Source organism: Suncus etruscus, chromosome 5 (genome assembly GCF_024139225.1).
Source record: "Suncus etruscus isolate mSunEtr1 chromosome 5, mSunEtr1.pri.cur, whole genome shotgun sequence".
In the NCBI taxonomy this organism is placed as follows: domain Eukaryota; kingdom Metazoa; phylum Chordata; class Mammalia; order Eulipotyphla; family Soricidae; genus Suncus; species Suncus etruscus.
Genome location: NC_064852.1, coordinates 25,737,536 through 25,753,848, shown reverse-complemented (window position 1 = coordinate 25,753,848; position 16,313 = coordinate 25,737,536). Strand labels below are relative to the sequence as shown.

General features: G+C 39.8%; 1 protein-coding gene across 2 annotated transcripts in view; it reads right to left on the bottom strand.

Annotated features, from left to right (window-relative positions):
- Positions 1–459: 459 nt before the first annotated feature.
- The window catches only part of TCF12 (transcription factor 12), a 332,249-nt gene continuing 316,395 nt past the window's right edge, over positions 460–16,313 (bottom strand). For both annotated transcript variants that reach the window (XM_049773639.1, XM_049773640.1), the window contains 4 exons: positions 13,987–14,149; positions 8,433–8,665; positions 5,851–6,004; positions 460–1,350 (listed from right to left, as the gene is read on the bottom strand). In XM_049773639.1, the coding sequence (XP_049629596.1) occupies positions 5,862–6,004; positions 8,433–8,665; positions 13,987–14,149 (539 nt within the window). In that variant the 3' untranslated portion in view covers positions 460–1,350; positions 5,851–5,861. The remainder of the gene's footprint in view (positions 1,351–5,850; positions 6,005–8,432; positions 8,666–13,986; positions 14,150–16,313) is intronic.

Below are 16,313 nucleotides of genomic sequence, written 5' to 3'. Positions count from 1 at the left end.
AAGTGACTAAGGTACCTTATAAAACAACTCTTGAAGATTAGAGACAGACAGGTGCCTTAACACACAGTATTAAGATGGGCTGGCAAGTACTGGTTTAATGCTAATCTGGTCATCTTCTTGGGACAGAGGCAGATGGTTTGTATCGATTGACTCACCCACTGAATTCCTCCCCACTGGACAGCCATCCAATGATAGAGAAATAAAGGCTAGAAAAAGGACACACAGTGACCAGTGCTCTTGTATTCTATTAGGTGACTAGCCTCAGAGTGGTGTGCTCATTTATCAAACTACCAGCCTTGGATTTTTTTTATATTCATCATAATAGTCTGAAAAATCTTTATATTTTAAATCTGTTTTGTGCTTACTCATAGCTAACACTTTACAAGTACTATAGGTATGTAGTACTTCTTGAAAAACAAAGCAATTTCTAAAAAGATTTTTTTCTCTTTTAGTTTACATTTACAAGCTTTTCTATGAAACCTAGAAGCCTGAAAAGTCTTGGTTATTATTAGAAATAAAATAGTGTTTATCTGGGGAGAAATCTAGGGGACAAAATTTCCCCTTTTAAAATCTTACCTAAGCTATGGTCACAGATGGTCTTTGCTTATCCTTGTAAAGTAAATAGGCAAAGTGTTGGGCTGTGACCATAAACTATTTTTGATTCATAGACCAAATACAACATTAACCCACAGAGAGAAAATTAAAATCAATGAATAAAAATGAGAGAGATATGCTATACCAAGTAATATTTTCTTATTTCATGGAAAACACTATTCATATGGCAAAGGATAGGAGAGGGCAACAGAAGACTTTTCCCTTCCCTTTAAGACACTAACAGGTATGCCGGGAATGCTAAGGGCCAATGGTTGTCACTACTTTGTTCTCTGCATGTGAACAGTTTTGACGAATGCTGGCATCAGCTGAGTGTATATCAGCTTTCCACATTAACCTTTTCCCTTTATATGTAGACCTTACAGTTCCATAACAATAAATAAAATTTGTAGTTACAATGCATTTGTCAAATCAGTTTAGGCACAAGGCAACTTCCACGGTGAGTGGAGAGATCGAGACAGTCTCTGATTGTGCAGAAGCGACACCGCTTGCAACCAACACTGTGTTGCAAACATCTCCTGGGCTGATGTTCTTCTATCTGATGAGCTTTCTATCTTCACTTCTGATGGAAGTGTCGGCCAGTGGCTTTGATCGTAAATATCATTTGAGTTCTTGCTTCAAGTGTTTTGTTTTTTTTTTCCTTCTCCCTCTATCAGGTTTGTGTCTTCAGAAACTCTGAGTTGTCCAAGTCCTCTGAGGAGAGGTCACCTTCTATCTAGCCTATTGAGGACTCTGGAACTGTGCCAGCAAGAGCCGAGGAAAGAAGAGAATTAATTAGGACATTACTAGTAGAAAGACATACTTCTCCAGGAACAACATTTGACATTCTTCATTTATACCAGAGTTCGCATTAAATTAAAATGTTAAAAGACTTATGAATGAGTTTATTCTATTTAAGATGTAACTGATAGGGGCCGGAGAGATAGCATGGAGGTAAGGCGTTTGCCTTTCATGCAGGAGGTCATCGGTTCGAATCCCGGCGCCCCATATGGTCCCCTGTGCCTGCCAGAAGCAATTTCTGAGCCTAGAGCCAGAAATAACCCCTGAGCACTGCCGGGTGTGACCCAAAAACCACAAAAAAAAAAAAAAAAAAAAAGATGTAACTGATAATATGCAGTGAGATAAAGATACTTCATAACCTATAGAAATATAGTTCAGCTGTGGCATTTTGCAAATCTTAATTTTTAGTGATATTTTAATTTAAACGTGATTCATTTCCTAGTAGAGAGACCATGTTTGCACACATGATGACTGCTGTATTCATCATTACTACCTCATTTATAAAATGAGACAGTCATGGCTATCTCACTTTACTACAAGCTCCTCAGGGAAGTACCCACACCAGTCCCCATTTCTGAGCTACAATATTTTCCCATATATTTATTTAAAACCTTTTTATTTTAGGGGTAGCACAGAGGTAGGGTGTTTGCCTTGCACGCGGCTAACCCAGGATGGACCTGGGTTCAAATCTCGGCATCCCATATGGTCCCCGAGAGCCTGCCAGGAGCAATTTCTGTGTGTAGAGCCAGGAGTAACCCGAGTGCTGGCGGGTGTGACCCAAAAACCAAAAAAAAAAAAAAAAAAAAGTAATCCTTAAGTGTCATCGGGTTTTTTTTTTTTTTTTTTAACTTTAAGGGCCTGTGTAGAGAATATGTCCTATATGCCGCCAACCTGGGTTTACTCACTGGAGCTCCATATGATCCACTGAGCCCTAAGCACAGGCTGGTGTGGGAGAAAAAAATGATAGCTATATTTCCAACTGATTTAAAAAAAAATGTGTGTAGTGTTGGAAATCAAACCTAGGATTTCACACATGGGAAATATATGCTCTATTAGAGTCCTCGTTCATTAATTTTTCCATTTAAAATAAAAATAGCTTTAGAAGAATAGTATCTTTGCATCCTAAATAATAAACTCAGTGTTTTAAAGTAAGTGATCTTACAGGAAAATTATTTATGTTACTATGAGAGTTATTTGAGCTACCTGATCTGTCATTTCATGACAATTTTTTTTTTTTTTTTGGTTTTTGGGTCATACCTGGCAGCGCTCAGGGGTCACTCCTGGCTCTAGGCTCAGAAATTGCTCCTGGCAGGCTTGGGGGACCACATGGGATGCTGGGATTTGAACTACCATCCTTATTCATGCAAGGCAAATCCCTACCTCCATGCTCTCTGGCCCCAGACAAATATTTTTAGTAGGTTGGATGGGGTGTAGGGAGGAGAGAAATTATCAGGAAATGTAGAGGCCAATTCTGGTACTCAGTTCAATAATTTTGTTTAATAATACAGGCCTGATTTTTAGATGATTGGTTCTGGCAGTGCTGACAGGGAGGGTTCACATCTAATGTTGCTCAGAAGACCACAAGTGCTGAGGATGAGGATAAAACCTAAGGCTTCATGCATGTAGGTATAAGCTCTGGCTCTTCTAGCTTACTGTCCTGCTTTTAAAGTCAGTCATTCTGTGGTCATTTATCAGCCACTTTGATTTTCTCAAAAGGCTTCCTGTTGCTCAGTGACTTGCTGGTTTAAATTTGTTATTTAGTTCCATAAAGAATCCAGATAAAGTCAGATCTACAGGTGAAGCATGATAATCATCTTTAAAGGAGCCAGCAACCTTTTTCAAGGTCTATTAAAGGTAACAAAACAAAACACTAGTGTTTAAAATCTTATGTAACAAAGTACATTTACTGCATATCTTATAACCTTGAAGCTGCCTCACCTTAAAAAAAAAAAGAATTAGGGCCCGGACAGATAGCACAGGGGTGTTTGCCTTGCAAGCAGCCGATCCAGGACCAAAGGTGGTTGGTTCTAATCTCGGTGTCCCATATGGTTCCCCGTGCCTGCCAGGAGCTATTTCTGAGCAGACAGCCAGGAGTAGCCCCAGAGCATCGCTGGGTGTGGCCCAAAAACCAAAAACCAAAAACCAAAAAAAAAAAAAAAAAAAAAAAAGAATTCTTGAACTCATTTGACAAGTGAAACTACTTCAAGTTTAATTTTTAATCTTTTTTTTTTTTTTTTGGTTTTTGGGTCACACCCAGCAGCTCTCAGGGGTTACTCCTGGCTCTCTGCTCAGAAATCGCTCCTAGCAGACAACGGGGCCATATGGGATGTCAGGGTTTGAACCACTGTCCTTCTGCATGGAAGGCAAATGCCCTACCTCCATGCTATCTCCGGCCCCTCAAGTTTAATTTTAATTCATGTGGGGTTAAATTTCTTTATTAAGGGAGAGAGGTGAAAAAAGTTTGAGATCAAGAAACAAACAAACAAAAAATAAAGGAAGGAAAGAGAAGTGGAAGAGAGAGACACAGAAAGCTGAGAAAAAAGAACTACAGAGAGACTAAAAGGAATAAAATGGTAAAACTATAGACCGACAAGGGAAAAACAGAGTTGAACATAGATATGCAGAAGACTGTGACTGCTCTTTTCATAAAATGAAACTAGCATTTTTTTCCTGCTCCATACTGCATTACAATTCAACTAAAATTTTTTTCGGGTGAAGGAGGGCTGGGCCACACCTGGCTGGGTGCTCAGGGCTTACTCAAGGCTCTAGACTCAAAGACTCACTATTGGCAATACTCAGGGAACCATGTGGTGCTGGGATCAAGCCCTGGTTAGTTTTGTGCAAAGCAAAGGCACCATCTGCTGTCCACTTCTATCCAGCTCCATCTTTATTGATTTTAACCTAAAGATGAAATGAGGCAAAGAACTTTTCTTTTCTTTTTTTTTTTTTGGTTTTGGGGCCACACATATTGATGCTCAGGGGTTACTCCTGGCTATGCGCTCAGAAATTGCTCCTGGCTTGGGGGACCATATGGGACACCGGGGATCGAACCGCGGTCTGTCCTAGGTCAGCTGCGTGCAAGGCAAACACCCAATGGCCCACCACTCTGGCCCCTAGGCGAAGAATTTCATACCACTGAAGGCACTGCTGACTAAAATGTTACTGTTACAACTTCTGTCACCTAAACACTAACTTTTTAACTTACATTGCAATGCTGTGAATTTATAAAGTTAAGAAAATGATGAAAAAAAAAAAAAGGAAAATGATGATCAAATAATATATGATCACTTGGGCAGAAAACTCCTAGGAAGGGCATTTGGTTCTACACAAAGAATGTTTTTAAAGTCTTTCAACGACCTTAGATTATGTAAGATAAACTTAAAAAGATGAAGCACCTGCATAATACAAACATTACAAACTCAAATGACAGCAAGCAATATAAAGGGTTAGTGAAAAAGGAAGTGGTAAGCAATCAACAGAAAACTGGTTGATGTTGGTTTCAATACTCTGAGTAGAACGATAAAAGTAGGCAGTAAAAGTGTGTGTTGGTGTATAAGACATCCTACTATCTTGGATCAAAATAACTGACCAGGCTTAGAGTGATAATATAGTGGGTGGGGAGTTGCCCTGCACACGGCTGACCTGGGTTTGATACTCAGCATCTCATATGGTCCTCCAAGCCAGCCAGGCTTGATCTCTGAACTCAGAGCCTAGAGTAAGTCATGAGCACAGCAGGTTATGGGGCTTCCTCATGGCCCCAAAAGACCAAGTATATATGATAATTCAGAACAGGACTTTTTGTTCAGTACTCAGGGCTTACTCCTGATTTACTGGGAATCAACTCATGTCATTTGTGTGCAAGGCAAGCCATGCTACCTGCTATGCTCTCTCTTTAGCTCTGACCCCTAAATTCTTTTTTTTTGGGGTCCCACCCAGCAGTGCTCAGGGGTTACTCCTGGCTCCATGCTCAGAAATTGCTCCTGGCAGGCATGGGGGACCATATGGGACGCCGTGATTCGAACCGATAACCTTCTGCATGAAAGGCAAACACCTTATATCCATGCTATCTCCCCTGCCTCCTTTTTTTTTTTTTTTTTTTGTTTTTGGGCCACACCCGGCGATGCTCAGTGGTTACTCCTGGCTATCTGCTCAGAAATAGCTCCTGGCAGGCATGGGGGACCATATGGGACACCGGGATTCGAACCAACCACCTTTGGTCCTGGATCGGCTGCTTGCAAGGCAAACACCGCTGTGCTACATCTCCGGGCCCTGACTCCTAAATTCTTAATCTATCACAGGATACTATCACTCCTATGAAAATAATAATGTGGCATGGCATACTACTGAATTTTAAGTTGTATAAGACCATTATCATACAATGACTGTTCTCAGGGAGACTATTAAAAGATTTCATCTCATTTAGGATAAATTAGGTATTTCCCTTTTAGACATACTCACCTGGCTGATGTTTACATATGACCCATAGGGTTGGTAGATTCACTAAGCCCAGGATGGGTTCCTGGCAATGTGGTTGGTGGCTCTGCCGATACGGCAGAAACTTTTTCTTCTTCCCTTCTCTTAAGGCAGGCTGCTTTGGGGTTAAGGTTCCTTTCTGAAATGGGAAAATCATCAAGTTTGTAGTTATGAAAGCAGAAACTAAGCAATTTGCCATTATTTTAAAAATTATTAGTTATACTAGTGTTCTAATGTATAAGTACTGGTGAACAAAGTTACTGCATAGCAATTCCAGAGAAGTGCCCATGACCTTCCACCACTGTCTTCTATCACCTCTTGTCCATTTGATCCCCACCCCCCACCATTGTTTGTTGACTGACAGGTTTTGGTGCAGTCACCCTCACTTTATACCCTTGGTTTGTTCCTCTATGCACACAGATGAGAGCATCTCATACTTGGCCTTCTCATTTTTTTCTTTCTTTCTATGGGAATTAACCATCTCTACTATCTTTTTCATTCTGATTGTCATTTAAACAGTGTATATACTCACACAAAAACTCAGCATAAAACATGCTCCTAGATTTATACTCAGAAGGACCATTTCATGCTTTCTTCATTTTCTGCTTTGACTTAGTTTCCAGGGTTTCATCTAATCTATAGTAATATCTAATAACATTTCTTTTATGTTTGACTCAAATATTCTTATAAATGCCTTGGTTAAATCTACTAGTTTCTTTTTAGTGTCCTGCTGAGTTATGATACAAATAACTGTTAAGAAAGTTGATATTCTCTATATATCAGGAGACATCTCACCTGTGTTTTTAATCTAGAATTTTACCAGTTCCAAATAAAATCACTTTATTAGAAATGTGCCAACTTCTCAACAAGATCGAAAAAACTATAAAAGTGAGTATTTGCAGAAGTACTGGGCACTCCTACATAAAAGAAAAAAAAAAACGTAAAAGCCTCTGAACTGAAAAATTTCCTATTTATTCATTCACCTTTCTCTCAGGCACTTGTTATATTTCTTCACAAGAATTTTACTTACTTTGTTCTTGGATTTTACCTGGCAGAGCTCAGGTAGCAGTTTTCAAGGGCTTATTCTTGGTTCTGTTCTCAGGGGTCACTCCTTATGGGGCTTGGGAGACCTTATGGTTGGATGCGTACAAGACAAGAACTTTCCCTGCTGTACTCTCTCTCTCTGGCTCCTTCACATTTATTATTTTGTTTGCGCTTTTATTTTTGGTCCACAACTGGTGGTACACAGGGATTGCTCTGGCTACGTGTTCAGGAATCACTCTTGACGAGACTTGTGGAAACGTATAGGGTACTAGGGATTGAATCTGGGCTGGGCATGTGCCAGGCAAGTGCCCTGCCTGTTGTACTATCTCCTCAGAGCCGTTTATATGTATTTTAAGCATAAGATATCCAACCTATGGCTGGTGGCCTGGCCAAAGACTGAAGCATAGGCTATGCATGTAGGAGTCCTGGGTTCAATTCCAGTCACCGCTGAGTATGGTCCCAAAACAAAGCAAGAACAAAAAGAAAAACAAATTCAATCCTTGATCTTGATGCTCTCTGATATAATCTTTTGTTTCTGTAGTATAAGCTCAAAATTTTAGCAAATGTCTTAAAAACTAGGTATTCAGAGTCCCCTTCTGAGTTAAAAGATAAAAGACTAGTATGGTAAACTTAGCTGATACTACTATCATCCATAATTCCAGTTATGTTATAAACCCCTATTTTAGAAAAAGACATAAAACACATGAATATAAGAAGGATTAAGAGAGAATACAGGCATATGTGAAAGAGTGAAAGAGTAAACATGCATATGCATACAAATATACAAGCATGCCAGTGTGCATAGCACTAGAGTTTCATGTATTCTAAATTCAGAGTCACAAAGCAGCTTTGAGACCATGTTGGCATAGATATAAAGGACATTCATATGTGGGAATGCCATGAGAGAATCATAGCTTGGTAGCTGGTAAGGCCTAGTATTGACCCGAAGGATAAGCAGACAAAAACTCAGTACTGGGCCAAAGCAAATATACAGGGAGGGATAAAGGAGTCTATCTTGGATGCACCCTACTGTGGCTTGATCCCCAGAAGGTTGAGCTAGGAGTAGCATTTAAGGACTGACTACTGGGGCTGGGTATGGCTCCAAACTCCCCATTCCCCCCAAATATAAGAAAGAATAAAATAAACTGAGTACTGAGAAATGGGGAAGATGAGAAGTACAGGGAAGACAGGTCCTGACAGGTAAGGGCAACAATGTTTGAGATCAGAAACAACAAGAACAAAGGAGCAGAAAGCACAAATGCTAAGCAGCAGGCAGAGGCCGGCTATTCTGTCTTGTTTCTTAAGAGAATTCTTTTAGGAATACTGGCTTGTGGGAAGCACTGAACCTACAGATACTGACCAATATAGTGAGACAAAGGTGAGAGAACTATAGAGAAAATGATTCTGATAATACAATGGCAAAAATAACAGCACAACTCACAAATCACTTGCCCCAACGGGAGGACAGAGAAACAGTCTGCCTCCTGAGGAAGCAGTCATGGCTCTCTGATGAACACACTTACCTCTGACCTGCTGTTCTAGACTAAGGATGACTGCCACGGCCTGATGAAGAATAAGGAGTTTTGTTTGGGGTTTTTCACTCTTTAAATGAAGCTGACACATTCGGCCAAGCTCTTTGAATGCCTCATTAATATCCCGCACACGCAAGCGTTCTCTGGCATTGTTAGCCATTCGCCTTTCTTTCTCCCTCTCTATTTTCTGTTCTGGGTTCAAATCCTCATCTTCATTAGTACTGCTGAAAAGCAAAGTAACAACAATATCTGTTAGGTTCCCTTTAACATTTTATATATGTGTGTGTGTGTATGTGTGTGTGTGTGTGTCTATGAGTACACACATAATTGTAAAAATAAAAATGAAAACCAATAACAAATTTTAGTAACAATGGTAGTAGCTACACTAACATGATTTCTTTCCAATTCATTGTGTGTGTGTGTGTGTGTGTGTGTGTGTGTGTGTGTGTACACACATGTGCGTGTGCTGGGGAACCATGCTGTACCAGGGATCAAACTGATATTAGCTGTATCATTGGAAGTGCCTGACCCCGTGTACTACATCTCTTGCCCGATTTCTTTCTAGTTTTTCCTCAATACGTATAGAGTCAAGAAGTTTAGATGATGTCACATGTATTTTAAAGTGAAAATTTCACAGTATATTATAGTAAGGATCTCTCTGAACTAGCAAAACTCTTCATAAACAGATCTGGAAGAAATTCTGAAAAAAGGTTAAACTATGAAAATGGAAAGCAGACCAGAGAGTGCTAGGGGCAGGAAAAGAGTATCAGATAAAAGAAGTCACAAGTCAAGAGTTTTTGTGTGTGTCTGGGCCATAACCATGGGATTTGAAATCATTCCTGCAATGCCATGTGGTGCTGGATCAAACCTGGGTCTCTGCATGAACTCTATCAAGAGAGTTAACTCTGAATTAACTCTTTGGATGGTAGAAATATATACTAATATGGTGATGGTTATATGACTACATGCATTTGTTAAAAACTAATAACATATATAACATATAACATATATTTGTTAAAAACTAATAAACAATAAGCATAATATTGGTATTTTATTGTATGTGCATTAGCCTCAAAAAGTTGGCTAAAGGCAAAACAAAATTATTGCAGAAAACAGTCAGGGATAGGTTAAATATTTGTAAACACAGTGTTGACTAAAAAAAGTTGGAACTACAAAATGTATATCCAGCTTAATTCCAATTTAAACTACTTGTGGGGAAAAATATTCCTTGGGAGACAGGGTAAAGGCATTTATCTGGTTTGCAGCTGACCCCAGTTTAATCCTATAACCATATATGGTTTCTTGAGTCCTGCCATAAGTTAATCCTTATTGCAGAGCCAGAAATAAACCCTGAGCACCAGTGCCTTGGGCCGCTTAGCCTCCACAGAATCTAAACAAACAGAAAAAGATTCCTAAGGCTGGGGTAATAGCACAGCGGGTAGGGCATTTGCCTTGCATGCAGTTGACCCGAGTTTGATTCCCAGCATTCCATATCATCCCTAGAGTTTGCCAGGATTATTTTTTTTTCATTTTTGGTTTTTGGGTCACACCCAGCAGCGCTCAGGGGTTAATCCTGCTCTACGCTCAGAAATCGCTCCTGGCAGGCTCGGGGGGGAAGGGCATATGGGATGCCAGGATTCAAACCACTGTCCTTTTGCATGCAAGGCAAATAAATGCCCTACCTCCATGCTATCTCTTCGGCCCAAGCCAAGATTAATTTCTGAGCTCAGAGAGAGGAATAACCTCAAGACTGGTGTTGGGTGTGGTCCAAAACTCAATAACAACAACAACAACAACAACAACAACAACAAAAGATATTCCCTTTTCAGCAGTGTTAAAAACAAATAGTATCTAATAGTCAACAACGGAGTTTGTGACTGTTATGCATACTTTTCTGCTTTTTCTAAATTTGTGTAATGAAAATGCACAAGGTAATTAGGGACATTTGAAAAAAATGTCTTGAGAACAACTTTAAATATTATAATGTACACAAAGAACAGATGTTTTATTTTATTTTTTGGGGGGGGGTCACACCTGGCATCGCTCAGGGGTTACTCCTGGCTCTACGCTCAGAAATCGCCCCTGGCAGGCACGGGGGACCATATGGGATGCCGGGATTCAAACCACTGTCCTTAACCATGGAAGGCAAACACCTTACCTCCTTCATGCTATCTCGCTGGCCCCAAGAACAGATGTTTTTACCTCTTCTCAATTGCCGAGGGAATTTCAATTAAACAAAACTTTACACTAGATATTTTTTTTTTCGGGCCATACCCGTTTGATGCTCAGGGGTTACTCCTGGCTAAGTGCTCAGAAATTGCCCCTGGCTTGGGGGGACCATATGGGATGCCGGGGGAATCAAACTGCGGTCCCTCCTTGGCTAGAGCTTGCCTCTGCGCCACCTCGCTGGCCCCGATATTTTTAAATTTTTTTTGATATTTTTAAATTTTTTATTAATAATTTTAATTCTGACTAAAGTGGATTAAAAATCATTCATAGTAGATTTTTACTAATTAAATTTCAAGGAGAATTCTTTTGAGAGGCAGGAGATAGTTTGAAGCATGCACAGGGCCAATCTTGATCCCTGACACTGCAATGATCCCTTGATAAATGTCAGGAGCAACAGCTCAGCAACAAGCTAGGAGTGGCCCACAAGCACTGCTAGGTATGGTCCAAAATCCCATGCTCTCCCCCATGCAGTACTCCTTTGATGACAGAGAATCACCAACTCTGTGACTGCCGAAGAAAGGTTTCCAAATGAGGGTCCTCATCAGAATTTTCCATAAAATGGCAAAGATCCCACCAGAACGGGCCTGGAGAGATAGCACAGTGGTGTTTGCCTTGCAAGCAGCCGATCCAGGACCAAAGGTGGTTGGTTCAAATCCCGGTGTCCCATATGGTCCCCCCGTGCCTGCCAGGAGTTATTTCTGAGCAGACAGCCAGGAGTAACCCCTGAGCACTGCCGGGTGTGGCCCCAAAACCAAAAAAAAAAAAAAAAAAAAAAAAAAAAAAAAAAAAAAAAGATCCCACCAGAAGCTGATCTGTCTTGAGTATGGGTTGGGGACCATTTTTTAAAATATTTCGGGTCTCTGTGTCACATCTGAAAAAATCAGTGACATCTCTACACTGACAAACTCAGTAGTGGCAGTGTCAAAAGATTCTCGTTTAGTGCTCATAAAAGCAAATGTATCACATACATGTAAAATTACCATCACAAGAACAGTAACTATAACACAAATATTGAAAGTGCTGTTATTTTTTCCAGGAAGCTTAGGTATGAAACTGTGAGCCACAAGGGTGGTACTTAGGGAACACAGAAAGTACCAGCGCAGCCAGAGTAGCTACATATAAGACAAGTGCCTTACCTCTTGTACTGTTTTTCCAACTCCTATTGCTTTCTATAAAGAGCAATACAGTAAATATTTTCAGCTATGTAAACCCTTTGGTCTTTGCTGCAATGATTCAAATCTGTGACTGTAATGTGAAAGCAGCCATAGATAAAAAGTCAATGAAGGGCCCGGAGAGATAGCACAGAGGCGTTTGCCTTACAAGCAGCCGATCCAGGACCAAAGGTGGTTGGTTCGAATCCCGGTGTCCCATATGGTCCCCCGTGCCTGCCAGGAGCTATTTTTGAGCAGACAGCCAGGAGTAACCCCTGAGCATCGCTGGGTGTGGCCCAAAAACAAACAAACAAACAAAAGTCAAAGTCAATGAAGGGGCCAGAGAGATAGCATGAGGTAGGGCATTTGCCTTGCATGAAAAAGGACACTGGTTTGAATACCGGCATCCCATATGGTCCCCCAAGCCTGCCAGGAACGATTTCTGAGTATAGAGGCAGGAGTAATCCCTGAGTGCTGCTGCCTGGTGTGATCCAAAAACAAAAACAAACAAACAAAAAAAGTCAATGAATGGGACATGGTATTACTTCAGTAAGGCTATAAATAGAATGGGAGAAATTATTCACCTAGCACCCAATACTTAGATAAGGGTTTAATATCTAAAAAGAATAAGGCACTGGGAGAGCTTAACAACAAAACAAAATCAACCCCACTGAAAAATAAGGAGAAACCATAAACAGAAATTTCCTCAAGAAGAAATACAGATGGCCAAATGACACGTGAAAAAATACTCTATAACATTGTCAGGGAGATGAAAATCAAAACGAGATATCTCACACCATAGACCGGCACCAAAACAACCAGTGTTGGTAAGGATGTGGGGAGAAAAGGACCCTCATTGGGAATGTAGAATGGTCGGTCTTTGTGGAAAACAATATGGACTTCCCTCTAAAAATCAGAAATCGAGCTCTTCCATTCAACCCAACAATACTGCTACTGGAAATATACTTTAGGGGACAAAAACATAATGCAGAAAAATATCTAAACTCCTATTCACAAGTTAGAATCTAGAAACAACCCAAGTGCCCAAGAACAGAGGAGTGGATAAGGAAATTATGGTATATTTATACAACGAAATATTATGCAGCTTTTAGGAAAAATGAATCATGAAATTTTCTTCTATGTGGATAAATATGGAGATGATCATGCTAATTGAAAGTCAGAAGGAGAGGGACACACAGAGAATGATTACACACATGCAGGATATTAAAAAATAAATCCAATCCCATAGTATGAGAATAATACTTAAAAACAATAGAAATGAAAGGGGGAGTGCAGTTAAGACAGAGAAAGAATTACTATGACAATAATAGTTGAAAATGAGCACTCTGGACAAGAACTGGGAATTGAAAGAAGTGGGAATTGAAAGTGATATGCATGACATCCCATTTAGTAACAGTATTGCAAACCACGGTGCCTTAAAGGGAAAAAGAGAAAGAGAGAAGAAAAGTGTCCACTAAGGAGGTAGGCTGGGGTTCGCATGTGATGGGGGAACAGGAGGGTAACTGGGAAAATTGGTGGCAGAAAAAAAAAAACACTAGTGAAATGATGGGTGTTAGTACATTGTATACCTGAAACTAAACTACCAATAAGTTTTTAACTCTATTTCTCACGGTGCTTTAATAATAATAATAATAATAATAATAATAATAATAAATAAATAAACAGCAGCAAAAACAACAATAACAACAATGAAAACCAGGCAAGTTGGAATTAGCAAAGCAGTTTAAGATGGGAAAAAACCAGATTTCTTCTTCCTATGCTACTTTTGTGTAGTGATGCCTGAGAGTTCAAAAGACTATTTGTGATAACCAGCACAAAATAGCTAAATAGTTTGTTTTATCCTCAAACATAACTCTAAGTACAGCGGTGAGCAATGTAGTCCCTTTTTATAGACCCTACTTACATATCTTAGGGTAAGCTTACATAGATCCTAAGCTATTAATAGTATAAGGGAAAACTTACACTACAGTTTTGAAATTGACTTCACATGCCTATCTTTTAGGTATGCTATGAGAACTAAAAGACATTTACAGAAAAGTCCCAACACAGTATCTGGAGCTAATACTTAACACCTTTTCATTTTTCAAAGACTTTCTCACCCATGACGCACAAGTGAAACTTAATTCCTGGATACAAATAAATACCTTGTTCTCCCTCTAGAAGAAACCTTGATATCTTTTTGAGAGGATTCATCATCTGATTTCATGTCATCTGATGAAGGAGGTTCGTGCAGATTTTCATCTTTCTCTTTGTTTTCAATTTTGATTTCTGTTGGAACAACAGTTCCAGGTTGACTTTGCAAGCCACCTGACAAAGAAACAAAGACACATAAATGTGCAAACTCACAAATTAGAACCAGGACAGAAAAAAGTAATTAGCTGATGAAAATCCTTAACTGGGAGAGGGTGATGATAAAATCTAAAGATACAGAAAATATGCTACTTAAGGCTGAAAAAATATATATCTACAAACCTTACAGAAAATTACTTTAAACATCAAGATTTAGAGGTCAGAAAGAGAGCATTGCATACAGCAGACCCAGATTTGATCCCTGGACTGAATAGGGTCCCAGAGGCCTGCCAAAAATAAGCCCTGAGCACTGCAAGGAGTGGCCAAAACACAAAAAATTATCACTTAATATTGTCAGAGCCTGACCTTTAGATAACCAACATGTTTATGAGTAACTGTTATTTATTTATTTTTGTTTTTGGGCGACACCTGGCTTATTCCTGGCATGACTCTGGGTCGGCTGCTTGCAAGGCAATAAATGGACTTGAAAATGTATTTAAAAAACTGAATTCTAAAGCAAATGAAGTAATCATTACCATTTCTCTTTCCTTTTTTTTTGGTATCAGGAGTATGGGGGATCCTAAATAGTACTTTGGGTGCCAGTCTCAGAGAACACTGGCCATCTGGAAAAGATGGTTCAATGTTAGGCTAGTGTTGTGGGGTTGTCTCGATATGCAGTGCTTGGGGACTACCACACTAGGTACTGTGGTGTCCTGGGGACATGGATGTTGGAATCCAACTTGAGGTTCTGCACTTTCAAGACATGTGTCTCTGACCTCCTTGCTAATTCATAGCCCTTAACATTTTTCTGAATTAAAAATTAGATGGGGCCAGTGCAATAGCATAGCAGTAGGGCGTTTGCCTTGCATGCGGCTGATCTAGGATGAACCTGGTTTAATCCCCAGCATTCCATATGGTCCCCCTAGCCAGGAGTGAATTCTGAGCGCATAGCCAGGAGTAACCCCTCTGAGCGTCACCGGGTATGGCCCAAAGGCCCCCAAAAGATGCTATGGTTAATCATAAGAACTTACTCTGGCTGTTGTTAAATTAGAAACATATTTTTATTTTATTGATAAATGCTATTAAATTTTTTTTATCAGTTTACTTTTTGAGAGTTGTCTATTTATCTACTTAAATTATGATCTTCTAAACAACAGCTACTATAAATCAAAGCTCTCAGTTTATAGTAACTTTGTTTAATGTTGTCAAAAGGTTCTAAGAAATTATGACTTAAAGCAAAATGACATAAATATCTGATGTATATTTTCAGTTTTAAACATCACTAAATTTTTAAAACAGATCACCAAAAGATTGATCATATTAAGCAAACATTCTAGGGCCGCAGTGATAGCACAGAGGTAAGGCATTTGCCTTGCACATGGCCAACACAAGAGGAACCCAAGTTTGAATCCCGGCAACCCATATGATCCTCCAAGCCAGCCAGGAGTGACCCAAAAACCCAAAAAATAAAGGCAAACATTCCATTCATTTATTCACTCATTTCCCAGCCCTAAAATTATTTTAGTTCAGGGTCCTGAATGGCTGAAATCTACCCTGCCATTCTGAATATATTATATGGTGGGATTGATCCTGTATACATCCTTCCACACCTTCAACATTTAGAGACACCAATTAGTCTTACATATACATTTTTGAGATGTAGAAGGAAACTTAAAAGTACCTGAAGAAACCTCATGATGATATGCAAATTCCTGGCCAGGAAGTGATTTTTTTTGTCAACAGTACTATAAAGCAACAATACTAAGCAAAAAAAAATTTTAAAGGTTTATTGTATTCTTTTTTTTTTTTTATTTTTTTGGTTTTTGGGCCACACCCTGTGACGCTCAGGGGTTACTCCTGGCTATGCGCTCAGAAGTTGCTCCTGGCTTCTTGGGGGACCATATGGGACGCCGGGGGATCGAACCGCGGTCCGTCCTAGGCTAGCGCAGGCAAGGCAGGCACCTTACCTCCAGCGCCACCGCCCGGCCCCTATTGTATTCTTTTTTCTCTCATTGCCTGTAGATGCTATGAAGGTTCAGTCAAAGGGGAAGTGATTAAGGCAAAGAGACATGCAGGGCAGACGCAGGAAAGAATACAACCAATAAACACTGAACAGCAGAATGCATGTGGGTTCTATCCATCAACATGATTTATGACTGGAAGCCATAGAGCCAAGTGGAAC